Raw genomic sequence first — 27,412 nt, 5'->3', positions numbered from 1 at the left:
TTTTTTTTTGCTTTTTGGGTCACACCCGGTGATGCTCAGGGATTGCTCCTGGCTCTGCACTCAGAAATTACTCCTGGCGATGCTCGGAGGACAATATGGGATGCTGGGCATCAAACCCGGGTCGGCTGCGTGCAAGGCAAATGTCCTACCCGCTGTGCTATTGCTCCAATCCCTCTTTCTTTTTTTCTTTTTCTTTTTTGAATTTTTATTAGTGAAACAGCATGAGGTACAGTTGTAGACTTACAAATTTTTGTGCTTGGGTTTCAATTATACAATGATCAAGTACCCATCCCTTCACCAGTGTCCATTTTTCACCACCACAGATCCCAGTATCCCTCCCACCCCACAACCCCCTGTCCCACCTTGCCTCTGTGGCAGGGCATTCCCTTTTGTTCCCTCTCTCCTTTTGGGTGCTGTGGTTTTCAAAAGAGACATGAGTGACAATCATGTTTGGTCTATAGTCTACTTTCAGCATGCTTCTCCCATCCTGGGACGGTCCTCCCAACACCCTTTCTTTGGTGCTCCCTTCTCTATCTGAGCTGCCTTTTCCCCTAGCATGGGTGGCTGGCCTCCAAGCCATGGAGTAAACCTCCTGGTACTTATCTCAGCTATTCTTGGGTGTTAGTCTCCTATTTTGTTTCTCTATGTTCCCCAGATGAATGCAATCTTTCTATGTCTGTCCCTTTCTTTCTGATTCATTTTGCTTAACATACTTTCCATGTAGTACCACTTGTATGTAAATTTCATGACTTCATCTTTTCTAACAGCTAAATACTACTCCATTGTGTAGATGTACCAAAGTTTCTTTAACCAGTCATCTGTTCTCAGGCACTCAGGTTTTTTCCAGATTCTGGCTATTGTAAACAGTGCTGCAATGACCAGACAACTGCAGATGTCGCTTCGACTATACTTTTTTGCCTCTCCGGGGTATATTCCCAGGAGTGGTATTGCTGGGTCAAATGGGAGCTCAATTTCTAGTTTTTTAAGAATCGTCCATACTGTTTTCCAAAAGGGCTGAACCAGTCGGCATTCCCACCAGCAGTGAAGGAGGGTCCCTTTCTCGCCACATCCGCGTCAGCACTGGTTGCTTTTGTTCTTTTGGGTGTTGGTTTTCTTTCTTTCTTTTTTCTTTCTTTCTTCCTTTCTTTCTTTCTTTCTTTCTTTCTTTCTTTCTTTCTTTCTTTCTTTCTTTCGTGGTGGTGGTGGGGACACATCTGGCAGTGCTCACAACTTACTCCTGGCTCTACACTCAGGCATCACTCCTCAAACGCAGGTTAACTGCATGCAAGGCAAGTGCCTAACCACTGTACTATTGACCCTAACGTGTTTTATTTTGTGTGTGTTTCTTAATTTTTAATTTTTTTAATGTTTCATTTTTAAGCCACCAAGGTTGCTGTGATTTGTCACAGCAGCAGGAGGAAACAACTGTAGGAGCTACCAACATTAATAGTGATAAAGAAGCTGATGGGGTTGGGTACAAGTGTCCAGGAAGTTGGATACAATGAAAAGAGCAGGATCTCTAGCAGAGAGCTCCCAAATTACCTGACATTGAAGAGGAAAGATGTCTCCCCAAGAATCCTGAGCAGGAGCAGTAGGAGAGTCCACCAAGGAAAACAGTCATACCAGAATTCAAGGGAAAATGTACTTAGCCTTGCCAGAAACTTCAAAGGCAAATACATCCCCTGTTGCACTTTAGAGAAAAATCCTAGTTGACCTTGGAATAACTTTTGGGACTAGTCTGAGCTGAAAAGAGATTGAACTGTGCTTTGTTGTTTTGTTTTTATTTATTTATTTTTTTTGTTCACGGGCTGGAGCCATAGCACAGCGGTAGAGTGTTTGCCTTGCGCGCAACCAGCCTGGCCGAGCCAGGTTCAATTCCTCCGCCCCTCTCGGAGAGCCCGGCAAGCTACCCAGAGTATCTCGCCCACATGGCAAAGCCTGGCAAGCTACCTGTGGCGTATTCAATGTGCCAAACACAGTAACAACAAGTCTCAAAAAAATGGAGACGTTACTGGGCCTGCTCGAGCAAATCAGTGAATGATGGGAGGATAGTGTTTGTTTGTTTTGTTCACACCTACTATATTCAGGGCCTACTTCTGGTTCTGTAATCAGGGATCACTCCTGGCAGTGCTTTGGGGGACCATAAGTAATTCCAGGGATGGAATCTAGGTCAGCTACGTGTAAAACAAACTCCTTAGTGATGTACTATCTACCCAGCCCCTGGAGTGGACTCAAGTGTGAATGAGGGACGAACCAGGGTTATATCTCACAGCATATTCATCCTGAAACTCCACTGGATTGTACACATTTTCCAGTGTTTGATTTTATTACATAAGTAGTATATGTTGATTACAAAGAGTTAGAGTACACAGAAAAAGGAAAATATTACTTATAATATTCTCTGCTAGAAATATTTTAGTGTAAAACTTTGCAGTTTTTTTCTATGAAAACTATATGATCTGGTCAATCATTCTATGGGTAAAGTACCATTATCTCTTCTTAAAAGGAGAAATTTCAGGCTTAGAGAAACAATTTACTAGCTGCACATAGCAGGTCAATAGCAATACATTAGAATTAGAATTTTGGTTTAACTCCAGAGTCAATGTGCTTTATCATGGTGCTACACTATTTAAAAAAATTTTTTTAACTGGAAATGAACTTTTTCCAGATAACCTCCCTAAGTAAGCTGGAGTGAATTTCTATAGGGGAACCCCATCCCACATCTACCCACGAGGATAGTAGGTTTCCAAGAGGGAAAGATAAGTGGGTGGGGAGAATGACCTTCTTCAGAACAGTGGTGGTTGTAGCAGGAAAGGTTATTGATTTTTTTAATTTTGTTTTGTTTTTGGATCACACCCATTGAAGCTCAGGGCTTACTCAGGGTTCTGTGCTCCGTGATCACTCCTGGAAGTGGTCTAGGGATCATATGGAGTGCTGGGGATTGAACCATGGTCAGCTATGTGCTAGACAAGCCCCCTACCTGGAGTACCGTCTCTCCAGCCCTGTTTTTTTTCCCCTGAAACATCACATCCAAGTGGACTTCTGACTTCCCATTTTGCAGATAAAGAAACCGAAGTTTCAAGATGTGTAGTGCCTACGTGATGGCTCCACAGGCGGGAACGCAACCTTTGCATTCGTGAGCCCCCAAATTAAACTGGCACAGCGTGATTTCCCCATCTCTGCAAGCGAGCGATTGGGCTCATGCACCAGTCGGGAATAGGCACCAGTACCTCCAGGTACGGAAGGAACAACAAAATGGATGCAATTTTCCCCAAATCACGGAAGACTATGTCCGTTGGTGGTGCAAGGGGCGGAGGATAGGGGCAAGGATCGGGTTAGCGCCCAAGCCAGTCAGTAGAGGCTGAGGGCGGGGTGGGGAGCGAGCGAGAGATGGGGCATTTGGGCTAAACTTGGCACAGACTGGCAAGCCTGCGTGGAGAGACACCAACTGAGAGAGTCAAATGGAAACGGCTCTGGGTAGAAGAGAAAGGGGCACACCCCCTCAGGAGGGGACTGGGATGGGGCACTCAGGCAGTGGGAGGGAGCCAGACTTGAGAGCCCTGGGAGCGGGGTCGAAGCAGCTGAGACTGGAAGGCCAGTGCCGAGTGGGAGGCGGGGTAGCAAAGGGCGGGACTTGTAGGCCGCAGGGCCCGGGGGCGGGGATTAGGAGTAAAAGGCGGGGCTTCGGGACAGGGGCTGGGCTCTCAGTGGCCGGGGGACCTGGGGCGGGGCCTAAAGACAGAAGGCGGGGCATCGAGAAAGGGGCTGGGCTCTCAGGGGCCGGGCGACCTGGGGGCGGGGCCCAGAGGCAGGGGGCGGGGCATCGAGACAGGGGGGGCTGAGCTCTCAAGGGGCCGGGCGACCTGGGGGCGGGGCCCAGAGGCAGGGGGCGGGGCATCGAGGCAGGGGCTGAACTCTCAAGGGGCCGGGAGACCTGGGGGCGGGGCCCAGAGGCAGGGGGCGGGGCATCGAGACAGGGGCTGGGCTCTCCCGGGCTGGAGGCCTGGGGGCGGGGCGGAGGAGCTGTTGGGACCGGGAAGCTGTGGGCTCTGAGGCGGCGAGCGGACGCCGCTGTGACGGGCGAGGACAGTCGGGGGCGGGGCGGCGCGGAGGGGCGGGGCTGCGGAGGTCGGGACGGTGCGCCGGGAGGCAGAGACTTGCCCAGCGCGGTGCTGCCGAGCGCCCCTCGCCCAGCTCCCGCAGCTCCGGCGCCCTCGCCCCGCGCCCGCCATGCCCGAGCAGCTCAGCGTCGCCGAGTTCCTGGCCGTCACCACCGAGGACCTCAGCTCCCCGGCCGGGGCCGCCGCCTTCGCCGCCAAGATGCCCCGGTGTCGGGGGGCGGCGCTGGCGCGGGAGGAGGTGAGGGCGTCGAGGCGGGAGGAGTCGGGGGTCGGGTCGGGGCTTCTCTCTGACCTTCCCAGCCTGACCCGAACTGCCAAGGTCCTTACCGCCTCCACAGGAATGTGCCTCTCCCCTGGATCGGTGATAACCGACTGCATCTCAGACTTCTGCGTCCCTCGCGTCGCGGTCGGGAGGGCGGGGAGAGGGACTCGTGGTCACTGCGGTGGCAGATTTCACAGGTCGGGAGCAGTCCCCACTCCTTCACCCACTCACCCATGCTCTTGGTGACCCGTGCAGTCCAGGTGTAAGCTCAGAGACCTACTGCGTCTGCTTGGGCTTTCGCGCTCGGAAATTTACAACTTTGTCCCCCAAATGATTCTCCTCCGAGGTCCTCTCCGCCTCAGTCCTGAACTTTCTTTGCCCAGACTGCAGGGAGACCCCTTCCCTTGGCTGCTGCTCGTGAGATCTGGCCGTGTTTGTGGAATGAACGCGAGCGGGAAGGTGCCAGGAGCCAGGTTCACCTTGGCCAGGGCAAGTTTGTACTCACTGCTCTCCTCCCCTCTCCTCTTTGTCTTTCCCAGCAAAGCTCCAAGGCCTTTTCTTTCGTTCTTTCAGACTGCCCCACCCATTCCCCAGCTCTTGGGAGTTCATTCCTCTTTTCCAGACCCACAGCACTTTCCCCCCTGCCACTGCTGGGTGTATTTGAGAGCAGACACCCTGAGGCTTTGGACTCAGGGATGTGTTTATGCAGCTTCCTTGCAGAGAATTCCCTGAATCCCTTGAGGTGGCCTTTTGGAGGGGAGGAGTGGCTCCCCCTTCATCTTTTGTAAAAGTACTGAGAACCTACTGTGTGTCAGATCAACGCTCAGTAGTTTTGTAATACACAGTTCTTAAGCCTCTGGTAACGTCCCCTCTTCCTCACTCTGGCTTGGCTGACCACTCTCTCAGATCTATGTGCATCCTTTTTAAGGGATGACAGAGGTCACTGGAAAGACCATAGACTTTGGTGGACACTCCCCTGCGTTCAAATTCTGACTCTAAAATTGGCCAGCTTTTTGAGATTGGAAGTCCTGATCTGATTTCAGTCCCAATTTTGGCATCTATAAAATGAGGATAACTACTTATGGTGTTAGGAGAGGCAATGTGTATAAAGCCTGTATCTTGATAAGTGGTAATCAGATTAATTGGTGATATCTTTAGGCAGAGACTGGGTCTCTTTTATCCTCAACTCTCTTAACAGAGTGCATTTGCCTACTTTTGGCATACATGTTTTAATTAAATTAAGTGGAAGCCAGAGCAACCTTTGGCTTTTTTCCTTGGGCAGAATCAATGCTTGTTGCCTAGCTTCTTAAATCACAATCCTATGGGGTGGAGTGGGGGGGTGGGGGTTTACAAAACTGAAAGTGAGGTTGTGAAATTTTTTGTTTAAAAATAAACGTATGATTTATTATCAACAAATATTTGATGATTTACATATTGTTTTATATCCTTAGGGTTATGTAAAATGGGGTCACAAGAGGACAAAGTTTAAGAAGCCCTGGCTTAGGGTTCGCCATCACTAAATATGGATGTTTTACAGTGAGGCCACAGAGCCTCATCCTGAGGGGAGCTTATTGTGGGTGAGACCCAGAAGCGTTGTTCAGTGGTCAATATCCTTAAGGCTTTCACAATTCACCCGACTCTCTGGTTTGTCCATCACATGTGAAATCAGAGCAAAAGCAGAAAGGCCTGGACTCTGAACCCTTCTCTGAACTCTTCTCTGGGGGCAGAGATGTGCATTTCTCATCTTGCTGGGTGTGATGTGTGTCAGTACTGGTGTTTGTGGGAAGGGTGCAGGTGGAGTGGGGTACAGAGGCAGCCCTTGTAGTGGATCTGGAGTAGGAGACTCTGGGTAGGGCTCAACTTTGTCCCATTTCAAGCCAGACAAAACTTGCCCTCTTTTGCTTCCAGAACTTTGGTTTGATGCGTGCAATTGTTCAATTGTTTACAGCAGGAAGGCATATGGCACCCAAACACAGTTTTTCTCTTTGGCATTTATTTTAGTGTCCCAAAAGCTAGAATCTGACCTTTGTCTTGGACTTTCATGTTGTTTCCTGTTTGATTTTGCATCTGTTTATATTTACATGTAGTTTGATGCTGGCATCCTCCCCCCTTCACAATTTTTTGTTTTAATTGTGAAATGCATAAAATGTCAAGGAGTATTAAGACTTACAATCATTTTGTTAATCAGTCTTCTTCCTGTTCTGGTCCTCTTGATTGAGGGAAACACTCCATCTAGTGAGAAGACTAATGAATCATTTTGGAGACTGGTGTAAATTGGTTCAGGAACCAATTTAGCCATCCTAACCTTTGTTGAGAGTTCATGCTATATTGTGCTTCTCTTGGCTAAAGCAGGTCACCACAAATATGTGATCTTCAAAGACTTGTGTTTTTATATATATGTAATGAAGTTTTAATTGCACAAAAGACTTTATATATATTATATATAAATTTTTCCCCCTTCTTCCAGTGCTGGAGATGAATTCTAAGGCTACCACTAAGCGACATTCCCAACCAGAACATAATGTTAATTAGAAATTTGAAAGACATATCAGAAAAGATGAAAGTCAGATCAGACCACATCTCATAAGTCCTATGTTCTCCTCAGAGGTAATTGCTATAGAAATATGTATGCCTCCCAAGCTGTGTCCATAAAGAAAATATATTATCTATGAAGGAGTGGTGGTTAGGGGGAATATTTATCTAAGTTGGTGTCATATTGCAATAGTTCACTTTTAAACTTTTTTTGTTGTTCTCTGCTGTGCTGGCGATCAAAATCAGAGCCTCATACGTGCAAGGCAAACACTTCATTGCTGAGCTACATGCCTGTCTCATAATGCATAGATTAATATTTAATTTAATTAACCATTTTTTTTAAAGCAAGGCTGAGGTGGAAGGGCCTTGAGTCATTCCCAAGAAGCTCTGGAGGCCATGTAGTGCCAGGGCTGTGACCCAGGGCTTCACAGATGCCAAGCACAAATGTACTCTACCACTTGAGCCACATCTGCGACCCCTTAATGTTTTACTGGAGTCAAATTTATCTTTTCCTTTGTGTCTTTGTTTTTTGATTCTTGTTTTAGAAAGGATCCATTCCCAATTCTTTATATTCTCATAAATTTTACATTCTGATTCATTGTGGGTCTATGTTTGTTTTATAAATCGTAATATTTTGCTTTACAAAAAGTAGTTTAAAACAATTGTGCAACCTTAGAGATTGTTTGCAAGAAGCATAGACCCTCTCAAGCTTGTTTACCTTGAAGGGAAGTTTGTTTTTAAGCATTAGAAGTGCCTCATGGGACTGCAGAGTTTTGAGTAAAGGCCTCAGCAGGACATCGCTAGAAGCTGGAAGTGATCAGGAACAAAGGCAGCTGCCTCACTCCCTCTTGCCTTCTCTTGCCTCTCTTTCTGAACGTTTGATCTGTGCTTTTACTCGCCATCATCACATAGGCCCCAGAGCCCAGCTTCAGCCCCCACAGTCACATGACCTTGCTGGTCCAGCATCTAAAGGTAACCAAGCCTGTCTTGTGTCCCACTTCCAAGTTGCTGGCAAGGAGGTGGATGGACCAGCCCAGCTCCTGGCCTCATTCCAGAAGGCGGGTCTCCACCCCTGTTTTCATCAGCAGAGGTTATGGAGGGAGAGACCCAGGCAGGGTAAACATGGCCACAGAAACCTGCTCTGTGGGAGGGGAAGGGCCTAGAAAACCCCTCACTACTGACCCTGCATATGTCCATGGCTATTCCACGTCATTGGAGCACAGTAGCTGATTCGGTAGCTTGTTCCAGGGAGAGGTTATGTGCTCACCCTATTTTGAGCCTCCCTGGTTATCCAGGTGCACATGAACCCCAGTTGAAACGCTGAGGTGTCTGGGGAACTTAAACAATGGATTGGAGAGCTAAAGGAATACAGCTCCACTTGGGAATGAATGCCAATTAGGTATTTGGGCTGTTGGCTGGGAAGTGCACACAAGGTCAGACCTGCAGATAGCCACACACAGGCAATAGATTAGTCTGGGGACTGCTCCAGGCCAGACCCTGTACATAGATATATGACTGAATAAAAGAGATACCCTTCCCCAGAGTTTACAGTCATGAGGAAGACAGAGACAGGTAAACAAGCAGGTTAGTAATTATACATTGTGATAAGTGGCATGACCCTTGTGCCCCTGGTCAAGGCCTTCTCAGAGATTTGGTCCTGCATCCTTACGTCTTCACATCCATACCTCCCCCTGAACAAGGTCATCCACACCCATGGCCTCATATTTCTCCCCTCTTTTGGTGACTCACACAGTTGTGCCTACAGCCCCGATCCTCATGTCTAGCCACTCGTTTGGCTGTGACATCTCAGTATATCTCAAACCAGGCTCTCGACTTCCCCCCTGGCTGACCCGTCCAGTGTTCCCTTCTCAGTGATCACTCCTCCTCCTCGGTTCTCTTACCCTTTGAAAACCTCCAACTTCCACATGTATATTTCTTTATCAGGGATCATAAGTTCATTTGTAAACTTTGAAAGGAGCATTAATAGTGAATAATGGTGTTGGGGTGCTCCAGGGGAAGGGGACAGCTTAAGTAAAGACAGTTCCAAGACAGTAAAAGAGCAACGCCAATGAGTGTAGCCAGGTAGGCAAAGGCTAGGTCATAGTCAAGCTTGAAGGCCGTGGTAGTGAGCTTATGTTTTTGTTTCTTTTTCAGATAAGCCACATGATACAGTTTCTGTTTTAAAAGATCATTCCAACTGCTCTCTGGGGACTAGATTGGAGGGGTAAGGAGAGGACCCAAAGAGGCCTTTACAGTACTTCATCGGAAAGATGATGATTTTTTTTTTCTTTATGGGCCACACCTGGCAATGCTTAGGAGCTGATCCTGGCTCTGCACTCAGGAATGACTACTGGCAGAGCTCAGGCGACCGTATGGGTTGCTGGGATCAAACCCGGGTCAGCCGCATGCAAGGCAAATACCCTGCCTGCTGTACTATCGTTCCGTCCCAAGATGATGATTTTGTGACTGGGATTGATGCAAAAGAAAAGTGGGTACACGTGAGAAGCAGGGCAGATTGTGCAACTAGGAATACCATGGGTTGATCATGGAGGACATGTAGGGAATGGTCAAGAAGGATGGGGCTGGAGAGGAGTACAGAGGATAGGGCCTTGCATGCAATTGACCCAGGTTCATCCCTGATTCCCTGAACCTGCCAGGAGTGTTCCCTGAGTGCTGAGCCAGGAATAAGGTCTGAGTACTTCTGGGTGTGGTCCCCCTTCCCTAAAATGGTTTCCAAATACTATTAGAAAGGTACCATTTCCCCTTCCTGGGGGAGGGGATATCTGGGAGAATAGGTTTAAAGGAAAGTCAGGAATTCTACTTGTACATAGGTCTTTGAGGCATCCAAGTGGAGCTGTGGATGTGTGAGTCGAGTTCGAAGACAGATACTGGAGATACACGTGTGAGAGCTGTCAGCATTGGAGATAGCAGGTTTCATTCTTTCATCTGTGTCAGCATCACCTGGCATCCTTCCCAGAGTCTGACTCAGTGGCTGTGTCTTAGGCTTCTTGCAGTAGTAGAAACCACGGTGAGTTGATTTAACAGAAAAGGAGTTAACTGAAAGGGAATATTCAGCGCTTGACAGTATTTGTGGGAAGCCGGAAAACTAGGGCAAAAGGCAGTCAGTATCTCAGTCAGAGTCACTGTCCTGCACCAGTTTGATGAGGATACTGTTGCCACAAGCTAAATGTCACAGTCTGTACTTCTGCCATCCCTGTGAACTGGGCCATCGTCACGGCTATTGTCACTAGCAGACCTTCTACTTTCCCTGCTCCTGATTCAGTCTTTTGACCTAACCTTGCTCATCTCCTGGACCCTAGCTGCAAGAGGCTGGGAAAAAAAAAAAAGAATTTGGTCTTGTTAGCTTTCACTGGAGGGAGGCGAGTTCTCCCAGGACTCATGCAGCAGCTGATTTCTCTAATGTAAAAGGGAAGTCAGATGCCAGACTGACTAAAATGGCGATTGTCCTTGGGAGCAGGTTTGTCAGAAGAGTAGCTGAGAATCTGTATTTAACTTAATTTATTTGGGGAGGTGTTGGTTCACACCCAGCAGTGCCCTGGTGAATATTCTGGCTCTGTGCTCAGGAGTGACCCTCTGGCGCTGCTCAGGGGACCATATGCAGGGATCAAACCAGGGTCAGCTGAGGTCAGGGCAAGTGTCTGACCTCCTGTGTTCTTGCTGTCCTGGGAACTTGCATTTTAGCTTTCCCCCCAGAAGACGCCTATGTAGACAGTCTGCAAACCACCTATGCATATATTGAATTCACTGGAGTTTAAAAGTTGTGGGAATGGACAAGAGTGCAAGGGAGAGGAATGAACGGAGCTCAGGATAGAGAGATGGGATGGGAAGAGGAGTTCATAAAAGAGAATGAGATGGAGTTGCCAGTGAGGAAAAAGGGAAGACAAGGCACTGTGGTGCCTTGGAAGGTAGGAGAGGAATGTTTGAAGAGGGCACTGCTTAGCTCTGTCAGGAACCACCAAGATGTCCAGAGGAAAAATAAGAAAGTGAGACACCCTGACCCTCTGGCCTTGGCAACACATCAGGCACGGACAGCCTTCAGAAAAAGCTTCGTGCTATTTTTCCTTCTGAAGCTGCCTTAGGAATCAGAGGAGGGAGCAAATGAGAAGTTCTGAGAAAGACCCCAGAATTGGGATGATGGTGAAGGACCTGCACCAAGAGTATATTCTAGGGCTGGAATGGCTAGGATGTTTGCCTTGCACCTGGACTTGATTCCCACTATCCCCATATGATCCCTGAATACTACCAGGAGTTTCTCCTGAGTGCTAGATCAGGAGTAGCCCTTGAGTACTACCTGGTGTGGCCCCCAAACAAAAACAAACTAAAAAGGATTTTCCAGCCTCTCTTTTCGTACATGACCTTGTCTGTAAGAGGTCAGAGCCTCTCTGGGGTGGTCAGCTTCAAACTCAGTCCTGAAAAATCTACCTCCCAAATTTCAGTCTTCAGTGCTCACCACCTTAACTGATGTTCCATTTCTCGCCATTGAGGTGACAGAAACTGGAACGAGAAACTGAAACTCTAGGTTAGAGCAGATGGGCTTTTTCCTGATGGTAATTGGATGGTATGAATATCTGGTTGGCATTAAGGGCCCTGCCAGGGGTCTGTCTAGTGCTTGGGCCCAGAGTATATGAGGCAGGGAGGCCCACAGGTGCATTATGAGTACTCCAGACTCTGAGGCTGTGCTCTGGGCTCCCTTTGTCCTGGGACCATTGTGACTGAGTTTCTTCTGGGTCACTGAAGATGCTGTGGAGGGCATGGCAGTCCAGATAGGAACAGCTGCCAAAAGGTCTCTAACTAAAACTCATTGACTTTCATTGAGCTTTTAAGAATTTGAGGTGCCACAGGCTCTACCTGAGCCACTGAGTCAAAATCTCCCAGGGCTGAGGCTTGGGGTGGAGAGCGTTTCCCCAAGGGGAGATTCTGTGTGTGTGTGTGTGTGTGTGTGTGTGTGTGTGTGTGTGTGTGTGTGCGTGCCACACATGAGGTGCTCAGGGTTTACTCCTGGCTCTGTTCTCAGGACCACTCCTAGTGGGTAATCAGGGACCTTTGCTCTGAAAAAAATCTCAATAAATGAAGTTCTCAGGGTGACAAGCAATCAGGTTGAAAGCTTTGGGGTTAAGCCACTGCATGCACACTTCATATTAGCAATAAGTTACAGTCTCTTTATCTCTCTATGGGACACTTACTGTGTACAAAGGTGGGAAGTTTCTGAGGGCGTGAGATGACAAGACAAGGTCCCCATCTGAGGATTTGTTCTCATGGAAGGATGCCTGGCAACCCACAGCATATGGGTGCATGACTGAGGTCTGTGCAGGGCCCAGTCCCTTAAGTCAGACAGACCTGGATTGAGTTTCCATTGACAGTGTGACCTTGGGCAAATAACAAGACCTTTCTGAATCTCAGTTTCCCCATCTATAAGTTGGGGTCATGACTTCCTTAAGGGGTTGTTTGAGGTGATTTTATTTAAAGCATTTTGTATATAGGTGAGCATATAAGAATAATTTTTTGATTCCCTCTACTGAAAACACAAGCACTGCATGTAGGCTAGTTCAGAAGATCAAGAGCCACACCGAGAAGAGGGGTTGAGAATTGTGGCAAGGATGAGATCATGACCCAAGAGATGAGTGCTAAGATTCTGTAGTCTGGACACCAAAGCAAAAAGACAAATCTCATGTGTCTTACAGGTGTTTGGGAATGAGCCCCCTTCTAAAAAAAAAAAAGGATTTCCCCCTCAAAACTGCCTTCTGCCTATCACCACTTTCTTTAAAAAATAACAGGGCTTGGACTGGAGTGATAGTGCAGCAGGTAGGGCGTTTGCCTTGCATGGGGCCAACTTAGGTTAGATCCCTGGCATCCCATATGGTCCCCTGAGCACCACCAGGAGTAATTCCTGAATGCAGAGCCAGGAGTAACCCCTGAGCATCGCCAGATGTGACCCAAACAGCCGAAAAAGAAAAACCCAAAAAACAGTGCTCACCCAGAGTCATTTCTCATTCTCTTTTGTTCCAGCCCCTGGCAGCTTTCTGTTTATGGAATTGCCTATTCTGGATATTTTATATTAGCAGAACCCTACAGAACCCTAGCACGTGGACTTTCATAACCTCTTTCAATCACATCAGGTTTTCAGCTTTCTTCCATGTTGTCTGGCTTACATTAGAAATAGGGATCAGACACAGTCGCTGGCAGTGTTGTCAGCATTTCCCATATATTTATTGCTGTAACCCCCATAAGGTAACGAAAGCATGAAGAGGTGACATAGCTTGGCCAGCAGGGTTGTCAGGTAACATAGAGGAGGCCTGTGCAACTGATCTACTGAGATTATTAAAATACCACTCAGTGATGACCTGGAATTCAAACCTAACCATTATTAGGTATATAGTTTGTTTTGCTAAATCTTGCCACTCTACTATAACCATGAGTGTCAAGGCCAGGATTTGGACTTGGGTAGTTCAAGGCATGTGGGAGCATTTCACCTCTAGTCCACCAATGATGCCTGGTGAGGCCCTTTTTAACCACAGGCGCCCTGATTTAAAGGTGGGGCCCTGCCCTTGTTATCTTTCTGCACTCCAGGTGATTCCCTGAGGCACCATGCACAGTGGGCAGGGAGCTGCTATGCTGTCCTCCCTGTCTGCTGAGCACTGGGTGAGGTACTTAAATGCCGGATCGCCTAGTGTCCTATCAGACAGATGCCATTTTTATTCCATTTGGGGAAACAGCTCAGAGAAACTAAGTCCCTTATGCTTCAATTCACATAGCTTGGGCGTTTTGTTTGACTTTTTTGTTTTTAGGCCAGCAATGCTCCAGGCCTACTCCTGGTTCTGTGCTCAGGGATCACTACTCGCAGGGGTCTGGGGACCATGTGCAGTGCTGGGAATCGAACCCAGGTTGGCCACATGCCAGACAAGCACTCTACTTGCTGTACTAGTTCTCTGACCCCCACAACTAATAGTTTTATTTGTTTGTTTATTCTGTTTTGGGACCACGACCAGCAATGGTCAGGATTTAATCCTGGCTCTGTTCTTGGTGACCACTCCTGGTGTGCTTGGGAGACCATATGGGGGACTGGGAATCAAATCTGGGTGCACCATGTATAAGGCAAGCATCCTGCCCATTGTGCTATCACTCCAGCCCCAGTAGCTAATATTTTTGAAACCACAGTTTGGATCAAGGAACAATGTGATGTTACAACCAGCATTCTTGGGTTGGAGAGATAGTACAGGGTTAAGGTACTTGCCTTGCACACTGGCTGGCGCCAGTTTGATTCCTCAGCATCACATGTTCTCTGAACACCACTGGGAATAACCTCTGAGTACAGAACTGGGAGTAACCCCTGAGCACTGCCAGATGTGGCTAAAAACAAAAACAAAAACTGGAGTTCTTGACCTCTGCTGCTACAAAAACAAAAATGGTGTCTTATCAATATCTAAATTGTTCATTTAGCCATTCATTTACCCCGCAGATGCATAGTTTTACCAATGTGCCAGGCCCTCTATTTAGTACCATAGATACAAAGGCAGATGAGCCCGTCCATACCAGTTTTGAGTTTTCAGCCCTATAGGGAAATGTATAGTAAATAAGGTCCATGATAAAAGGGTCTGATCAAAGCCTGTAGTGGCACATGGTAGCATTAAAGCCAAGGGTGGCTCTGGAGGAATGTGTGTGTTGAGTGTGAGTGTGTGTATGTGTATGTGATATTTTTGTGTATATATAAGAATGAGTGTGTGTATGCATGTGATTATATGCGAGTATGTGTGTGAGATTATGTGTGAGTATGAATATATGAGTGTGTATATATGTGTATGATTATGTGTGAATGTGTATATGAGTATGTGTGTATGTGTGTATATGAGTTGTGTGTATATGTGTGTGTGAGTGTGTGTGAATGTGAGTGTGTGAGATCTGTAGTGTCAGTTCTAGTGTAGTAGTGGGGGAGTGCCTTATAAACTGAGTCAAGGAAGATATGGTGTTTACAAGGCGAAGGGAGAAGGGCTGTCCAGGCACCAGGGGCCATTGCCTGTATGGAAACAGCGCAGCAGACACAGAAATTGCAGAAAGACAGATCCCTATTTCAGGGATTAGTGACGGTCTCAAGCTCATGTTGGGGGCAGGGAGGGATTCTTGCAGGCCGGGGAGCTAGTGAGTGAGCCAGGGAGACTTGGGACCCTGGGGCTCTGGTTGGGAGGGCAGGCCTGACTCTCTCCAGGGCTGGGGGGAATTCGGGGCTGGGACCAGGGTTTGGAAGGGAATCTTCAGCAGAGTTCTTGCTTTCTTAGCTCATCACTGCTGAACAGTCTCTTGAGGAAAATCCCAGCCAGGAAACTTGGGCTTTGCAGAAGCCTCAGCATTCACTGAGGGTGGGGCTCCCTTCCTGCAGCCCTTCTTCCTCCCTGCTTCCTACCACCCTGCAAGGGGCAGCTGCTGAGACTGAGCTGGTGAGGCTGGACAGGTTCCCGGGACTGGGAGACGCCAGTAGGGGCCCCAGTAAGGGGGTGCACAGCCCATCCAAGGCTCCAGCAGCGCAGGAAGGAAAACAACGAGAGGCAGAAGGCTCCTGAAATAATAAAGTGAGCTGGCTGGAGCCTTCCCTGTCACCGCCCAGCCCCTCATTCCCTAGGAGGAGCAGGGCCAATGGGGGTGGGGGCTGAAGGAGCCGGACAGGGTCATTTCAGGGGCTAAGCTCTCTGCTTCTGGCTCCCAGACCTGGCAGGGGCTTCAGGCCGGCAAGCAGGGCTGGGGACTCCTTCCTCAGGGTGGGTGCAGAGGGGGCCTGGGAAAAGCCCTGTTCTCTGGCACCTCCTCTCACAGCCTCAGCCTGAACTTGGGCTGGGGGTGGTGCTTATCCAGATGGAAACCATTTGGGAACTTTTGTTCCTGCTGTTGGTTGGGGTTGGAGTAGCCTTGCAGTCACCATTAGCCATTAGCCTTAACTAAGTCCCAGAACGTGACCTAGAAGGGGATTTGGAGGTCCTGTCTATCAGCTCTAAGTTATGCAAATAGGAGGGGGCTGGAGATTGGAACTCAGTGGTGGGTACTTGCCACGCATGTGTGAGGTCCTGGGTTTGGGCTCTGGCACCATTTCCCCTCCCTTTCCCCTTCCTCCCCATACACACACACACACACACACACACACACACACACACACACGTTCTTTTGGGCAGGGAGATAGCTTAAAGGGCTGGAGTACATATGCATGTGAGAGTTCCGAGCTTCATCCCTGGCACTGCCTGGTCCCTGTTCACTGCAGGGAGTGCTCCCTGAATATCGCCCTATGTGGACTTCCCCCAAAATAATTGTACTGATGAGGAAACTGAAGCCCAGAAGAGGAAGGAACTTGCTCAGAGGGAAACGGGCTGGTCACAAAAGCGGGCCTGAAATTCAGTGCTTCCCTCCTGACCTGTAGGTTTTCCCAGAAGCTCCTTCCCTTGTAGTGTTTCTGCTTTCCTTTTCTTTTCTTTTTTTTTTGGGGGTTTTTTTTTTTTTTGGTTTTTTGTTCTTTGGATCACACCCAGGGATTCACAGGGGTTACTCCTGGCTCTGCACTCAGGAATTACTCCTGGCGATGCTCAGGGGACCATATGGGATGCTGACCAACTTGGGTTGGCCATGTGCAAGGCAAACACCCTACCCTCTGTGCTATTGCTCCAGCCCCCTGCTTTCCTTTTCAAGCTGCACTGCATCCAAAAGCAGGAAAAATGTGACCTAACATAACCTGCACTACAACTCTTGGAGATAAGTGGGCTAAGCCTCATGGTTTGCTATGTGTGATAGGAAGCACGCTGGAGGCAGAAGGGCTCTTCCTGGAGCTACTTGCATGATCTTGAGCTCCAGACTCACTTTCCTCATCTGTAGACTGGGAAGCAGAGTCAGTGCTTCACAGGGTTGTCTGAGGGAATAAACAAGCTAACAAAAATTAGGTGCCTGCCCCTCAGTGAGCAGTCTGGAAGTGGGGTGGTGACAGGATTCATGACAGGAACCTGATTCATCTGGGAACTTGGGGCCCAAGTCCTCCTCTTGTTTGGTCATCTGCATTGATTAGGCTGTGGTATGCACCCTGGTTATCCTGTCACATGTGTCTTTTCTCCCACGTGGGCAATGATCTGCAGCCACATGCCACAGTTGATCTTTCTACCACAGGGGTTTATCTCTTTTTTCTGTTTCTTTGTTTTGGTGCCACATCTCTGATGAGGCACCCAAAACTGGAGTCTACTCCCAGCTCAGTGCTCTTGGTAGTACTGGCTACCATGTGGTGGCAGGGATGGAACGTGGGCCACCTCCATGAAAAACATATGCTTCCTGCCCTTGGAACTCTCTCTCTGGCTCATGTCACCCATGTCTTGTTCAGAATTTTGTAGGAGCACCCCATTACTCGGACTGGAACGTTAGCACAGCAGGTAGGGCATTTGCCTTGCATGCGGCCGACCTGACCTGGATTCGATTCCTCTGCCCCTCTTGGAGAGTCTGGCAAGCTACCGAGAGTATTCTGCCCTCATGGCAGAGCCTGGCAAGCTACCTGTGAAGTATTCGATATGCCAAAAACAATAACAAGTTTCACAGTGGAGATGTTACTGGTGCCCGCTTGAGCAAATCGATGAACAATGGGAGGGCAGTGCTACAGTGCTAGTGCTACCCCATTACTCATGGGCTACAACCTGGAGGTTAGGGTTGAAAGCATGGATTCTGGAGCTCATGGGTTTGAATTCTCGGTTCTTCCACTCACCAGTTGTGAGAGAAGTGTTGGAGCAACTGCATAACTTCCCTGGGCCTCAGTTTCCCAATTTGTAAAACCTCTGGGGAGTATTGAAAGGATTCTGGGATACACTGCAAAATGTGTCAGGTGCTTAGAAAAAGCCTGGTCATGATAGGGACACAGGAGCATGTGATCAGCCTTCATTAATGGTGGGGCTTCCTAGCTTCGTTTCAGGCTCTGCTCCGCCTACTGCTCCTGAGAAATGCTGGTAAACTTCCGTCTGTTTCCCAAATGTGCTGAGGCTCTGAGCCAGGACTACAAAGGGTCACCTCTCCTTAGAGTCACCTTTCCCGTTCCTGCTGTCCTGTACCTAGTCACCTCCCTTTTTTTAGGTGCTGATGAAATGTCATTTCATCCCAGGGCCAGAGCAGTAGTACAACGGATAGGGTGTTTGCCTTGCACACATCCAAGCCAGGTTTGATCCCCAGTATCCCTTATGGTCCCCTGAGTTCTACCAGGAGTGATTCCTGAGTGCAGAGCCAGGAGTAGTGTAGGTCTGCCCTCCCATCCCCCACCCCAGGCCAAATGTCACTTCATCTCAAGGTGGAATGAATGCTTGTCTGGGCCTACCCCTTCGGGCTTCTGTCTGTGTCCAGCTTGCCAAGGCCTCCTTTGCCTTCTACAATGAGTCCTGGTAAGTCTTCTGAGAGACCTCACGAGGGCAGGGCCGAGCAGTACCCCCAACTAAACCTGAGCGTGCACACGCGCGCACACACACACACACACACACACACACACACACAGAAGGTCAAGGGGTGACCTGACTCTGGAAGTGTGAACTTGTTCCTCCTGTGTGCAGGGTCTCCTGCATGTCTACCTGTGCCAGGCATGTCCCCTAAGCCCCCTCTCTGCTCTGCTGATATACGGGTCTGGGATTCCAGAGTGGACTAGTGGACAGTGAATATGGGAGTGGAGCTGAGTCAGGATTGCCCTGGAGGGATGCTTGCAAAGACTTCTCTGTCCTACCATTGCCCTTCCCTCTAGCCACCCAGAAGTGCCCTGTGGTCTGCGGTGAGAAAAATCAGAGCCCAGGTTATGCTTGGATGTTCCCAGTTTCCTTTTCCCTTTCCTTCCTCTCTCCCTCCTTCCATCCTTTCCTTCCCCTTCTCTCCTTTCTCTCTCTCTCTCTCTCTCTCTCTCTCTCTCTCTCTCTCTCTGGGATCACATCTCGTGGTGTGATCAAGGGACCATGTGGTGACAAGATCGAACCTAGGGCTCCGTCATACAAAACTACACTCCAGTCCTTTGAGCTGCTTCTCCATCACAATCCCATGCTCTTTTTACACAGCCCTTTCTGCCCTTTTTGTAATGTTGCTGGGTGACTGCCTTAAGCCAGCAAGTCAGCCTTAACCCCTTTCTGCAACCCCCTACAGGGACTGTAGGCCCTCAGGCTGACCTTTCCCAAACCCTGCCCTCTCCCACACGCTCCCTTTCGTTGGAAGTTGTGCCTGGACAGCTGTGCCTAGAATGGATCAGTCTGTAGATAAGGAGTCAAGGGCTAGTTTCAGGAAACTCAGTGGTGGAGCGGTTCCCTGCTTTTCTCAATATAACAATCCCTTGTCTCCTTTGATTGACTGTATTGTAGAATTTTTCAGACATACACAAAAGTAGACTCACCCAGCTTTAGCAAGAATCTCAGCATATTGCCACCTTATATTTTCATCTTCTAGCTCTTACTTTTTTCTTGCTAAGGAGAATTCAGGATATTCTGGAAACAGAACAAAATGGTGAGCTCCCATTTGCCCATAGCCCACTTCTGTCCACACCCCTCTCTTCTTCCCTGTTCTCATTTGGCAGTGGAGAGGGAGATGCCAAGTTGTACTCAGGGGACTTGGGCCTCTCCCTGTGATCCTCAGCCTTTGGGCAAGGTGGTTCAATACTGGGGCCCAGCAATGCTGGTCTACTTGGGTCCCGTGGTGCTGGGGACCACTGTGGTGCTTAGGAAGGCTGTTAGGTGCCTGGGATTGAGTCCCTGAGCCCTGAGCTGTCATCCTGACTCCTGACTCTCATTTGCAACAAATTCCAAATGTGTATCATTTCATCCTTAAATATTTCAGTTTGTATCTGCAAGCAGCTGGGGACTTTCTTTTTAGGTTTGCTTTAACTCCAGTGTCATTATTGTTCCCAAAACATTAATAATAATCTCTCAACCATCAATTCTTCCACTTTCAGATTTTCCAGTTGTCTCAGCCCTTTGCTGACTTCCTTACAGTTTAGCTTTCAACAATGATTATTCAAGTGAGGTCCATGCACTGACATTTGCTGGTGTCTTTTAAGTCTTTTATAGTTCCCCCTCTGTTGGTTTTCGTTTTGTTTGGGGGGCTTGGTGTGTTAAGGACACCGCACAGCTGTTTGATACTTTCTCACGCTGCACTGTTAACTCCCCAAAGTGAACAAGTTCTCTGTTTCTGTGAAGCTCCAGGGGTTGTTTTGCATTCATTTCATTAGATACTTTAAATATAACCTGGTTTACTAATTAAAATGTTATATTTTAATTTTCATGTTTAGCATACAATACATGTAATTTAATCATCTTTGTAGACATCAAAGATAAAAGGAGCTGCTTTTTGTTCAGGGCCTATTTCTGGGTTGGGATTCTTGGTGCTCAGGGAACCATTTGGTACCTGAGATTGAATCAGGTTTCCCAGATTCTTGGGTGAAGGATGCACTCCAGCTCTTTGAGCTATCTCCCCAATCCTGAACCACTCTTAAATTTTTTGTTTGTTTTTGTGTCACACCTGGCAGTGCTCAGAATTAGCTCCTGGGTCTTAGCACAGAGATCACTCCTGGTGGGCTTAGGGAACCATATGGGGTGCTAGGGATTGAACATGGGTTGGCACCATGCAAAGCAAGCACCCTACCTGGTATACTCACTCTGGCTCACTTTCAGTTTGTGTGTGTTTGAGAGAGAGAGAGAGAGAGATTGAGAGAGACCTGGTGGTTCTTAGGCTGACTCCTGGCTCTTCACTCAGGGATCCATCACTTCTGGTAGGCTCAAGGGAACCATATGGGGTTCTGGGGATTGAACTCAGGTCTGTCACATGTAAGGCAAGTGCCCTACCCTCTGTACTATTGCTACAGCCTCAACCACTTTTTTTTTGTCATTTTTGGTCACACCCAGCAATGCTCAGGGGTCACTCCTGACTCTGCACTCAGGAATTACTCCTAGCAGTACTCAGGGGACCATATGGGATGCCAGGGATTGAACCTGGATCAGCCACATGCAAGACAAACACCTTACCCTCTGTACTATTGCTTCAGCCCCTCAACCACTTTTTTTTTTTTGCCTTTCTGGGTCACACCTGACAATGCTCGGGGGTTACTCCTGGCTCTGCACTCGGGAATTATTCCTAGCAGTGCTTGGGGGACCATATGGGATGCCAGGGATCGAACCTCGGTCGGCCATGTGCAAGGCAAACACCCTATCTGCTGTACTATTGCTCCAGCCCCTCAACCATATTTTAATGTCAAAGTTTATTTTGCCTTTCTGCAGTAGCTTTGGGACTGGAGTGATAACACAGCGGTAGGGCGTTTGCCTTGCACGCAACTAATATGGCCGACCCGAGTTCGATTCCTCCGCCCTTCTCAGAGAGCCCGGCAAGCTACCGAGAGTATCTCGCCCGCACGGCAAAGCCTGGCAAGCTCCCCGTGACATATTCGATATGCCAAACACAGTAACAAGTGTCACAATGGAGACGTTACTGGGCCTGCTTGAGCAAATCGATGAACAACGGGAGGACCGTGACCGTGGACCATGGACCGTGACCGTGACAGTAGCTTTACTGTCAGCATTGGTTTATTCAAGAATATGGAAAAGACCAAAAGCTACCCTGAATTCAGGAATGCTTGCATGCAGGAGTCTCGAGTTCATTCTCTGGCACCTCATGTTTCCCCTAAGCACTTTTCTGAGCCCTGGCTCAGCAGTAGCCCCCTGAACAGGGCAGGTGTGGCCCCTAACCCACACAAAAGCCTTTTATTTGATTTATATTTGGGGCCATTACCAGTGGTGCTGGGGCATTTCCGGGAACAGTGCCTGTAGGGTGTTCCCTACTATGCTGGAGGGGAGACATGCCGTGGCAGAGATTGAACTCAGGCTCCAGTCCTTTGCGCATCTCCCTGGAACTCAAGAATATTTGGGGCCAGAGTCATGGTACAGAGGGTAGGGTGCTCATTTCACCCATGACCAATCTGAGTTTCATTCTCTGGTATCCCATACCCCACTCTCTTAGCTCACCAGGAGTGAACACAGGAGTCAGCCCTGAGCACCGCTGGATGTAGCCCAGGCACCCGGGGTAAAAAATTGCTTTAAAGCATCTTGAGTCTTGTCTTATTGCTCAGAAAGAAGCATACATATTTGGAATATGGTCATTCTAATTTTTTGTTGTTTGTTTTTGGACTACTTTGGACTACATCTGGCACTGCTCAGGGCTTATTCCTGTTCTGAGTTCAGAGATCACTCCTGGCATCGCTCAGAGGGACCATATGGGATGCTGGAGATCGAACCCACATCAGCCATATGCAAAGCAGTGGCCCTTCCTACTGTACTGTTGCTCTGGTCTCCAGGGGTCATACTAATTTTGAGACATTTTGATTGGTCAGTAGTGCTTACTGTAAGAGTGACCCTGGTAGTAACTCGGGATTTCCAGGATCTGGGCCCACAAACTGAATCAGAGAATGAGTCAAGGGAATTAGAGTCATTCTGGGGGCCTGGCCCATCTCCTCCATATTCTGGCTGTGTGAGTTCTGGAGAGTTTCTTCACCTTTTAGGGCCTCCTTGAACATCCAGAGGAGAACAAAACAATGACATCTCATTAGACTACCGTGGATTTTAACGGATAGATGTGAAACTGCCTTAAAGACTGGAAATCCTTGTGCAAATGTGGTTTGTGTTCTTTCCCTTGTTTGTATTTCCAGTGTGACCTGCAGCAAGAAACTCATCTGAGCCTTTTTATATTTTTTTTCTTTTGTTTCTGGACCACACCTGGCATTGCTTAGGAGTTACTCCTAGCTCTATGCTCAGGAGTCACTCTTAGTGTTGCTGAGGGGGCCATATGGGATGGTGGGGATCCAACCTGGGTTGGCCACATGCAAGGTAAATGCTCTACCCATCTCTCCTATTATGCTAGCCCCCTCACCTGAGCCTTTTTGCAGTTTGTAAAATGCGGAGATAAAATTAGATTTTTCTAATATTCTTTAATTGAATCTGTCATGGGATAACATCATGGTCCAAAGCAAAGATAAAACGATTGGGGGGGGGGGGGGGGCTGGAGCAATAGTATAGTGTGTAGGGCACTTGCCTTGCACACAACCAGCCCAGATTTGATCCCTGGCACATATGGTCCTTAGAGCCCTTGACAAGTGATCCCTGAACACAGTCCCAGGAGTAAGCCCTGAGAACCAATGGGTATGGGCCTCCCTCAACCCCCCAAAATAATGGCTTCCATCTCTAGTGTCCAATTCAGTTTAAATGGTGGAAGTTACTTGGAGACCTCTCTCAGCGGAATGAATGATGACACAAATCCAGGCTTGGTGGGGAAAATACTGTGACTGATTAGTTATGGATGTAATGGTCTGGGAACACCACAAAGGTAATGTTCAGCTTCCATATTAGTAGTCCAAAGGAGTGAATGTTTAATGGTGAATTAAATCTGCAGCTCCCAAGGCCTTCGTTTAGCAGTTCTGTCCCCTTGTCTGAGTTGCTGTGGTAACCACACTGGCTCTGAGAAATCACAAGAATGAAGAATGGGACCTATTGATGATTACTAAGCCAGGAGGGGAACATGCAAAAGGTCCTCCCAAGCAGGGCAACTGGGCAAGGCCCTCTGCTGCTAACTGTGGTCCTTTGCCTACAGAGAACACACATCAGAGAGAGAACCAGAGCATTGGTGTGTGTGTGTGTGTGTGTGTGTGTGTGTGTGTCTATCTGTCTGTCTGTCTGTATCTGTATTTGGGTTGAGATGGGGGGTATAAAGGACAGTGCCACCAGCAGGAATTCCATCTCTGTCTGGGGCCAGGCAGGCGTGCCCAGAGGACGTCAGTTTGCTTACCAAGTTCAGACATGGCCCTGACACTGTTTTACCCATGTTTGCCTGCCTAGGTTCTTTTATGGAGCTCCTCTTTGAGCGGACTCTGAATGTCTGTCAGTACTAACCCACAGTTTGAACGCTTAGTCCATGAATGCTCCAAGTCACCAGGAGCACAATTCTTGCAGGGTTGTTTAGTCTTTTTGTTTTGTGTTTTTGGCACACTGCAGTGCTCGAGGTTACTCCTGGCTTTGTGTTTAGGGTTTGCTGGTCAGGGTGCTCATGGTGCTGCGATTGCCTGAATGCAAAGTATGTTCTCTGGGCTCTCGAACTATCTCCCTGGCCCCAGAGGTTGCATATTCTTCCTTTGTAACTTCTGTTGGAGCCAAAATCTGTTTGACTCCCTAACTTCCATCTCTCAATCCTGGGAACCTTTTCCTGGGCTAACCTGGGGAAGTCTGTTTTCTTCCCAGAAAGAAGTAATGATTTTCCTAAGAAAACAACTTTCCTTGTATATTTGTAGCCGGAGGGTGTGGGGGGGGGCATTGCTATCAGCCTTGCTTTTGGGGGGGAAGACCTCCCTATGTGTTTCATGTTTCCCTTCCCTAAGTTTGAGTGGATAGGGTAAGAGTGGTGGATTTGAGGTTCATCTGAGGCAGAGATGCTTTGTTTGCTAAACATTGTGGGGTCTCTCAATGGACTGGAAAGAGCACTGGCCCTGAATCTCATTGTAACTGGCTTAAAGGTGACTCTGCAGCTGCTCTGCATTGTCACCTGCACATACCTGACCCTACCTGACCCTATCCTTACCCTGGGAGCTTCCCTTTTTTTTTTCTTGCTTTTTTGGTCACACCTGGCAATGCACAGGGGTTACTCCTGGCTTTGCACTCAGAAATTACTCCTGGCGGTGCTCAGGGGACCATATGGGATGCTGGGAATTGAACCCGGGTCGGCCGTGTGCAAGGCAAACGCCCTACCCGTTGTGCTGTCACTCCAGCCCCTGGCAGCTTCCCTTTTGAAATGTTTGTCGACCTCCATGGGTGACTGGGAGGGTGCAGGCATCTTCAGGCATGGAACAGGTATACTTGGGAGGTGGAACACCTGGTACCCTGCAGCTGTCCTGGTTCCCTTCGTACCTGGGGCTTCCATATGATGCTGAGCAGGCTCACTGGGAGTGGGGTGGGGAAGCACCTTTAATTAGTGCAAGGACAAGCACTTCCAGGTATGGACCACCACCACCAACAACCAAAACTCCTGTCTTCAGTGCGAGGCCATGAGCTAGATCCCTGGTGCCATTCACATGCACAGAGCAGAGCATAGTCCCAGAAGCATTGCCATCTAGGATTCCCCGTGCTGCAGTAGTTTCCACAAGTCCTGCAGGCAAAGCAGGCAGCCCCTAGTGAGTGTGGCGGCTGGGAGGGCCATCCCTGGCAAGCACAAGTGCAGGCTATGCAGCTCAGAGCGTAGCACCATGGCCTAGTCTATACCCCAGCAGCAGCCAGAGTAGGGAAGTGGGGGGAGGAGGGGTAAAAAATTAGTGCAAGGAAAATTCAGACATTCCTAAACCAAATTTGGTTTAATTTGAAATAGATAATGTTATTAGCTATCAAATCACAGTATTCTAAGCTCTATTCCTTTTTTTTCTTTTGCTTTTTTCTGGTGGTGGGGGGGTCACACCCAGTGATCCTCAGGGGTTACTCCTGTCTCTGCACTCAGGAATCACTCCTGGCGGTGCTCAGGGAACCATATGGGATGCTGGGAATCGAACCCAGGTCAGCCGCGTGCAAGACAAATGCCCTACCCGCTGTACTATTGCTCCAGCTTCAGATCTTTTCCTTTATGAGTTTATTTTCCTATATGAATTCACACAATCCCACCCCCAACCCCCAAACCCAACCCCAAGCCTATACAGGAGAAAATATGATCATCTTCATTTCATGAGTGGGGGAACTGTGACAGAGAAAGGCCACATAACAAGTTCTGAATGGGGCTTGAATTCAAATCCAGCTGTTATGGGGCCAGTACCTAGTTCCATACTTTTAACAATGGTGAGTTATTGCATCTCTGAGGACAGAGCTAGACCACTAAGCAGCAGACCTCAGCACGTCTGGTAATCTCCAGGGGGGGCTCACTCAAATACAAATGTCTGGGTGCCACTCCCAGATATTCCGCTTCAGCCAAAGAATGTGCACTTCTAGCCAGCTCTCAGGTAATGCAAAAGCTTCTGGTTTAGCGACCCCACCTGGAAAATCACTGACTACGGGGGATCAGATGCACCCGCCTGAATCCAGAGGCTGAGTTTTGAGTTTGCACCCTCAGTAGTCTCAGGCAGGGGCCATGAGGGCTGAGCTCACACAGAAGCAGAAAACAAACCACAGTTGGAATCAGACTCACATTTTCCAAATGCCTCCAGCCTTGGCAGACGCTACTACATCTATGTTCTCACAGGAACCCACAGAAACCCTCTGAGCCAAGTGGAGTAAGGCTTTTCCATGTTAAATTTTCTCCTATTTATTATTATTATCATTATTTCGGTTCTAGGGCCACACCCAACCATGCTCAGGCTTATTCCTCACTCTGTGTTCAGGGATCACTCCTGGTGGGGCTCAGGATCATAAGAGGTGCCAGAGTTTGGAGATGTCTGAACCCAGGTCAAACACGTGCAAGGCAAGCACCTTACCCACTGTACTCTTTTTTTGAGTCCCTTTCCCCCATTCTGAAGAAAAGAGGCTTGGAGAACTGGACTAGATCACTGAAGAAAACAGCCTTGGAGAGACTGGAGCTTGAATCTCAGTTTCTGACTCATTGTGCTATGATAGTATCATTACTGGAATTCTGGAAAACAATATTCCCTTCCCTAAATTCCTTTCTATCCCGAGGGTCATAATTTCTTTCTTAAAATGATCTCTTTACCTTAAATCTTTGCCCCTTTGTACCAGAGAGGGTAGGTGTTGGCAGTCATTTATAGTTAGCATGAATGATTTTCAGACATTCTCGTGAGAGAGGGGTGATAGAAGTCTCCACAAATATCCCCTCTGGGGAGTTGTGTATTTTGTGACTCTCTCCTTCTCTCCACCTCCCATTTAGGTTTTTTCAATAGGAGCCTCCATAGTGGTGTATTAGTTACAGTGAATGAGCCTCTGGACACCATTATCACCTCAAGACAATAGTTTGCATCAGCATTCACTCTTGGTGTTTTTCATTCTATAAGTGTTGACAAATGGATCCAACACTTAAGTGTACAGAATCGTTTCACTGCACCAAAAATCCTTTGTGCCTCACCTGTCTCTTTTTTTCACAACCCCTGGAGACAAGTGATTTTTTTCTTTGTACTGCATTCATAGTATTTTCCTGTTCCAGAATGTATATCTTTGGAATCATATGATATGTAGATGGAATTCTTTCACTTAATAATAAGTTTTTATGTTTCCTCTGTGTCTTTTTGGGGCTTGAAAACTTACATCTTTTGAGGATTAAATAATACTCCATTGTCTGGATGGATGTATCACAGTTTATCCATTCACCTTCTGAAGAATATCTTTGTTGCTTGAGTTTTGGCAATTATGAATAAAGCTGCTATAAGTAGGCATGTACAAGTTATTTGTGTGTGTGAAGTAAGTTTCCAGCTTATGGAGGTAAACACCAAGAAATGCCACTGCTGGGTCACATGATTAAGAATATTTTTAGTTTTGTTCCCAAACTCTCTTCC

At 48.0% G+C, this 27,412-nt stretch overlaps 1 protein-coding gene across 2 annotated transcripts in view; it reads left to right on the top strand.

The window, feature by feature from the left end:
* Positions 1 to 4,048: 4,048 nt before the first annotated feature.
* Positions 4,049 to 27,412, top strand: part of ASAP3 (ArfGAP with SH3 domain, ankyrin repeat and PH domain 3) — a 56,199-nt gene continuing 32,835 nt past the window's right edge. For both annotated transcript variants that reach the window (XM_056123065.1, XM_056123064.1), the window contains exon 1: positions 4,049 to 4,359. In XM_056123065.1, coding sequence (XP_055979040.1) covers positions 4,231 to 4,359 — 129 coding nt within the window. In that variant the 5' untranslated portion in view covers positions 4,049 to 4,230. The remainder of the gene's footprint in view (positions 4,360 to 27,412) is intronic.

This window comes from Sorex fumeus, unplaced genomic scaffold, assembly GCF_029834395.1.
Source record: "Sorex fumeus unplaced genomic scaffold, SorFum_2.1 ptg000047l, whole genome shotgun sequence".
Lineage (NCBI taxonomy): Eukaryota > Metazoa > Chordata > Mammalia > Eulipotyphla > Soricidae > Sorex > Sorex fumeus.
The sequence above is the reverse complement of the archived record's forward strand: the minus strand, read 5'-3'. Positions and strand labels throughout refer to the sequence as shown.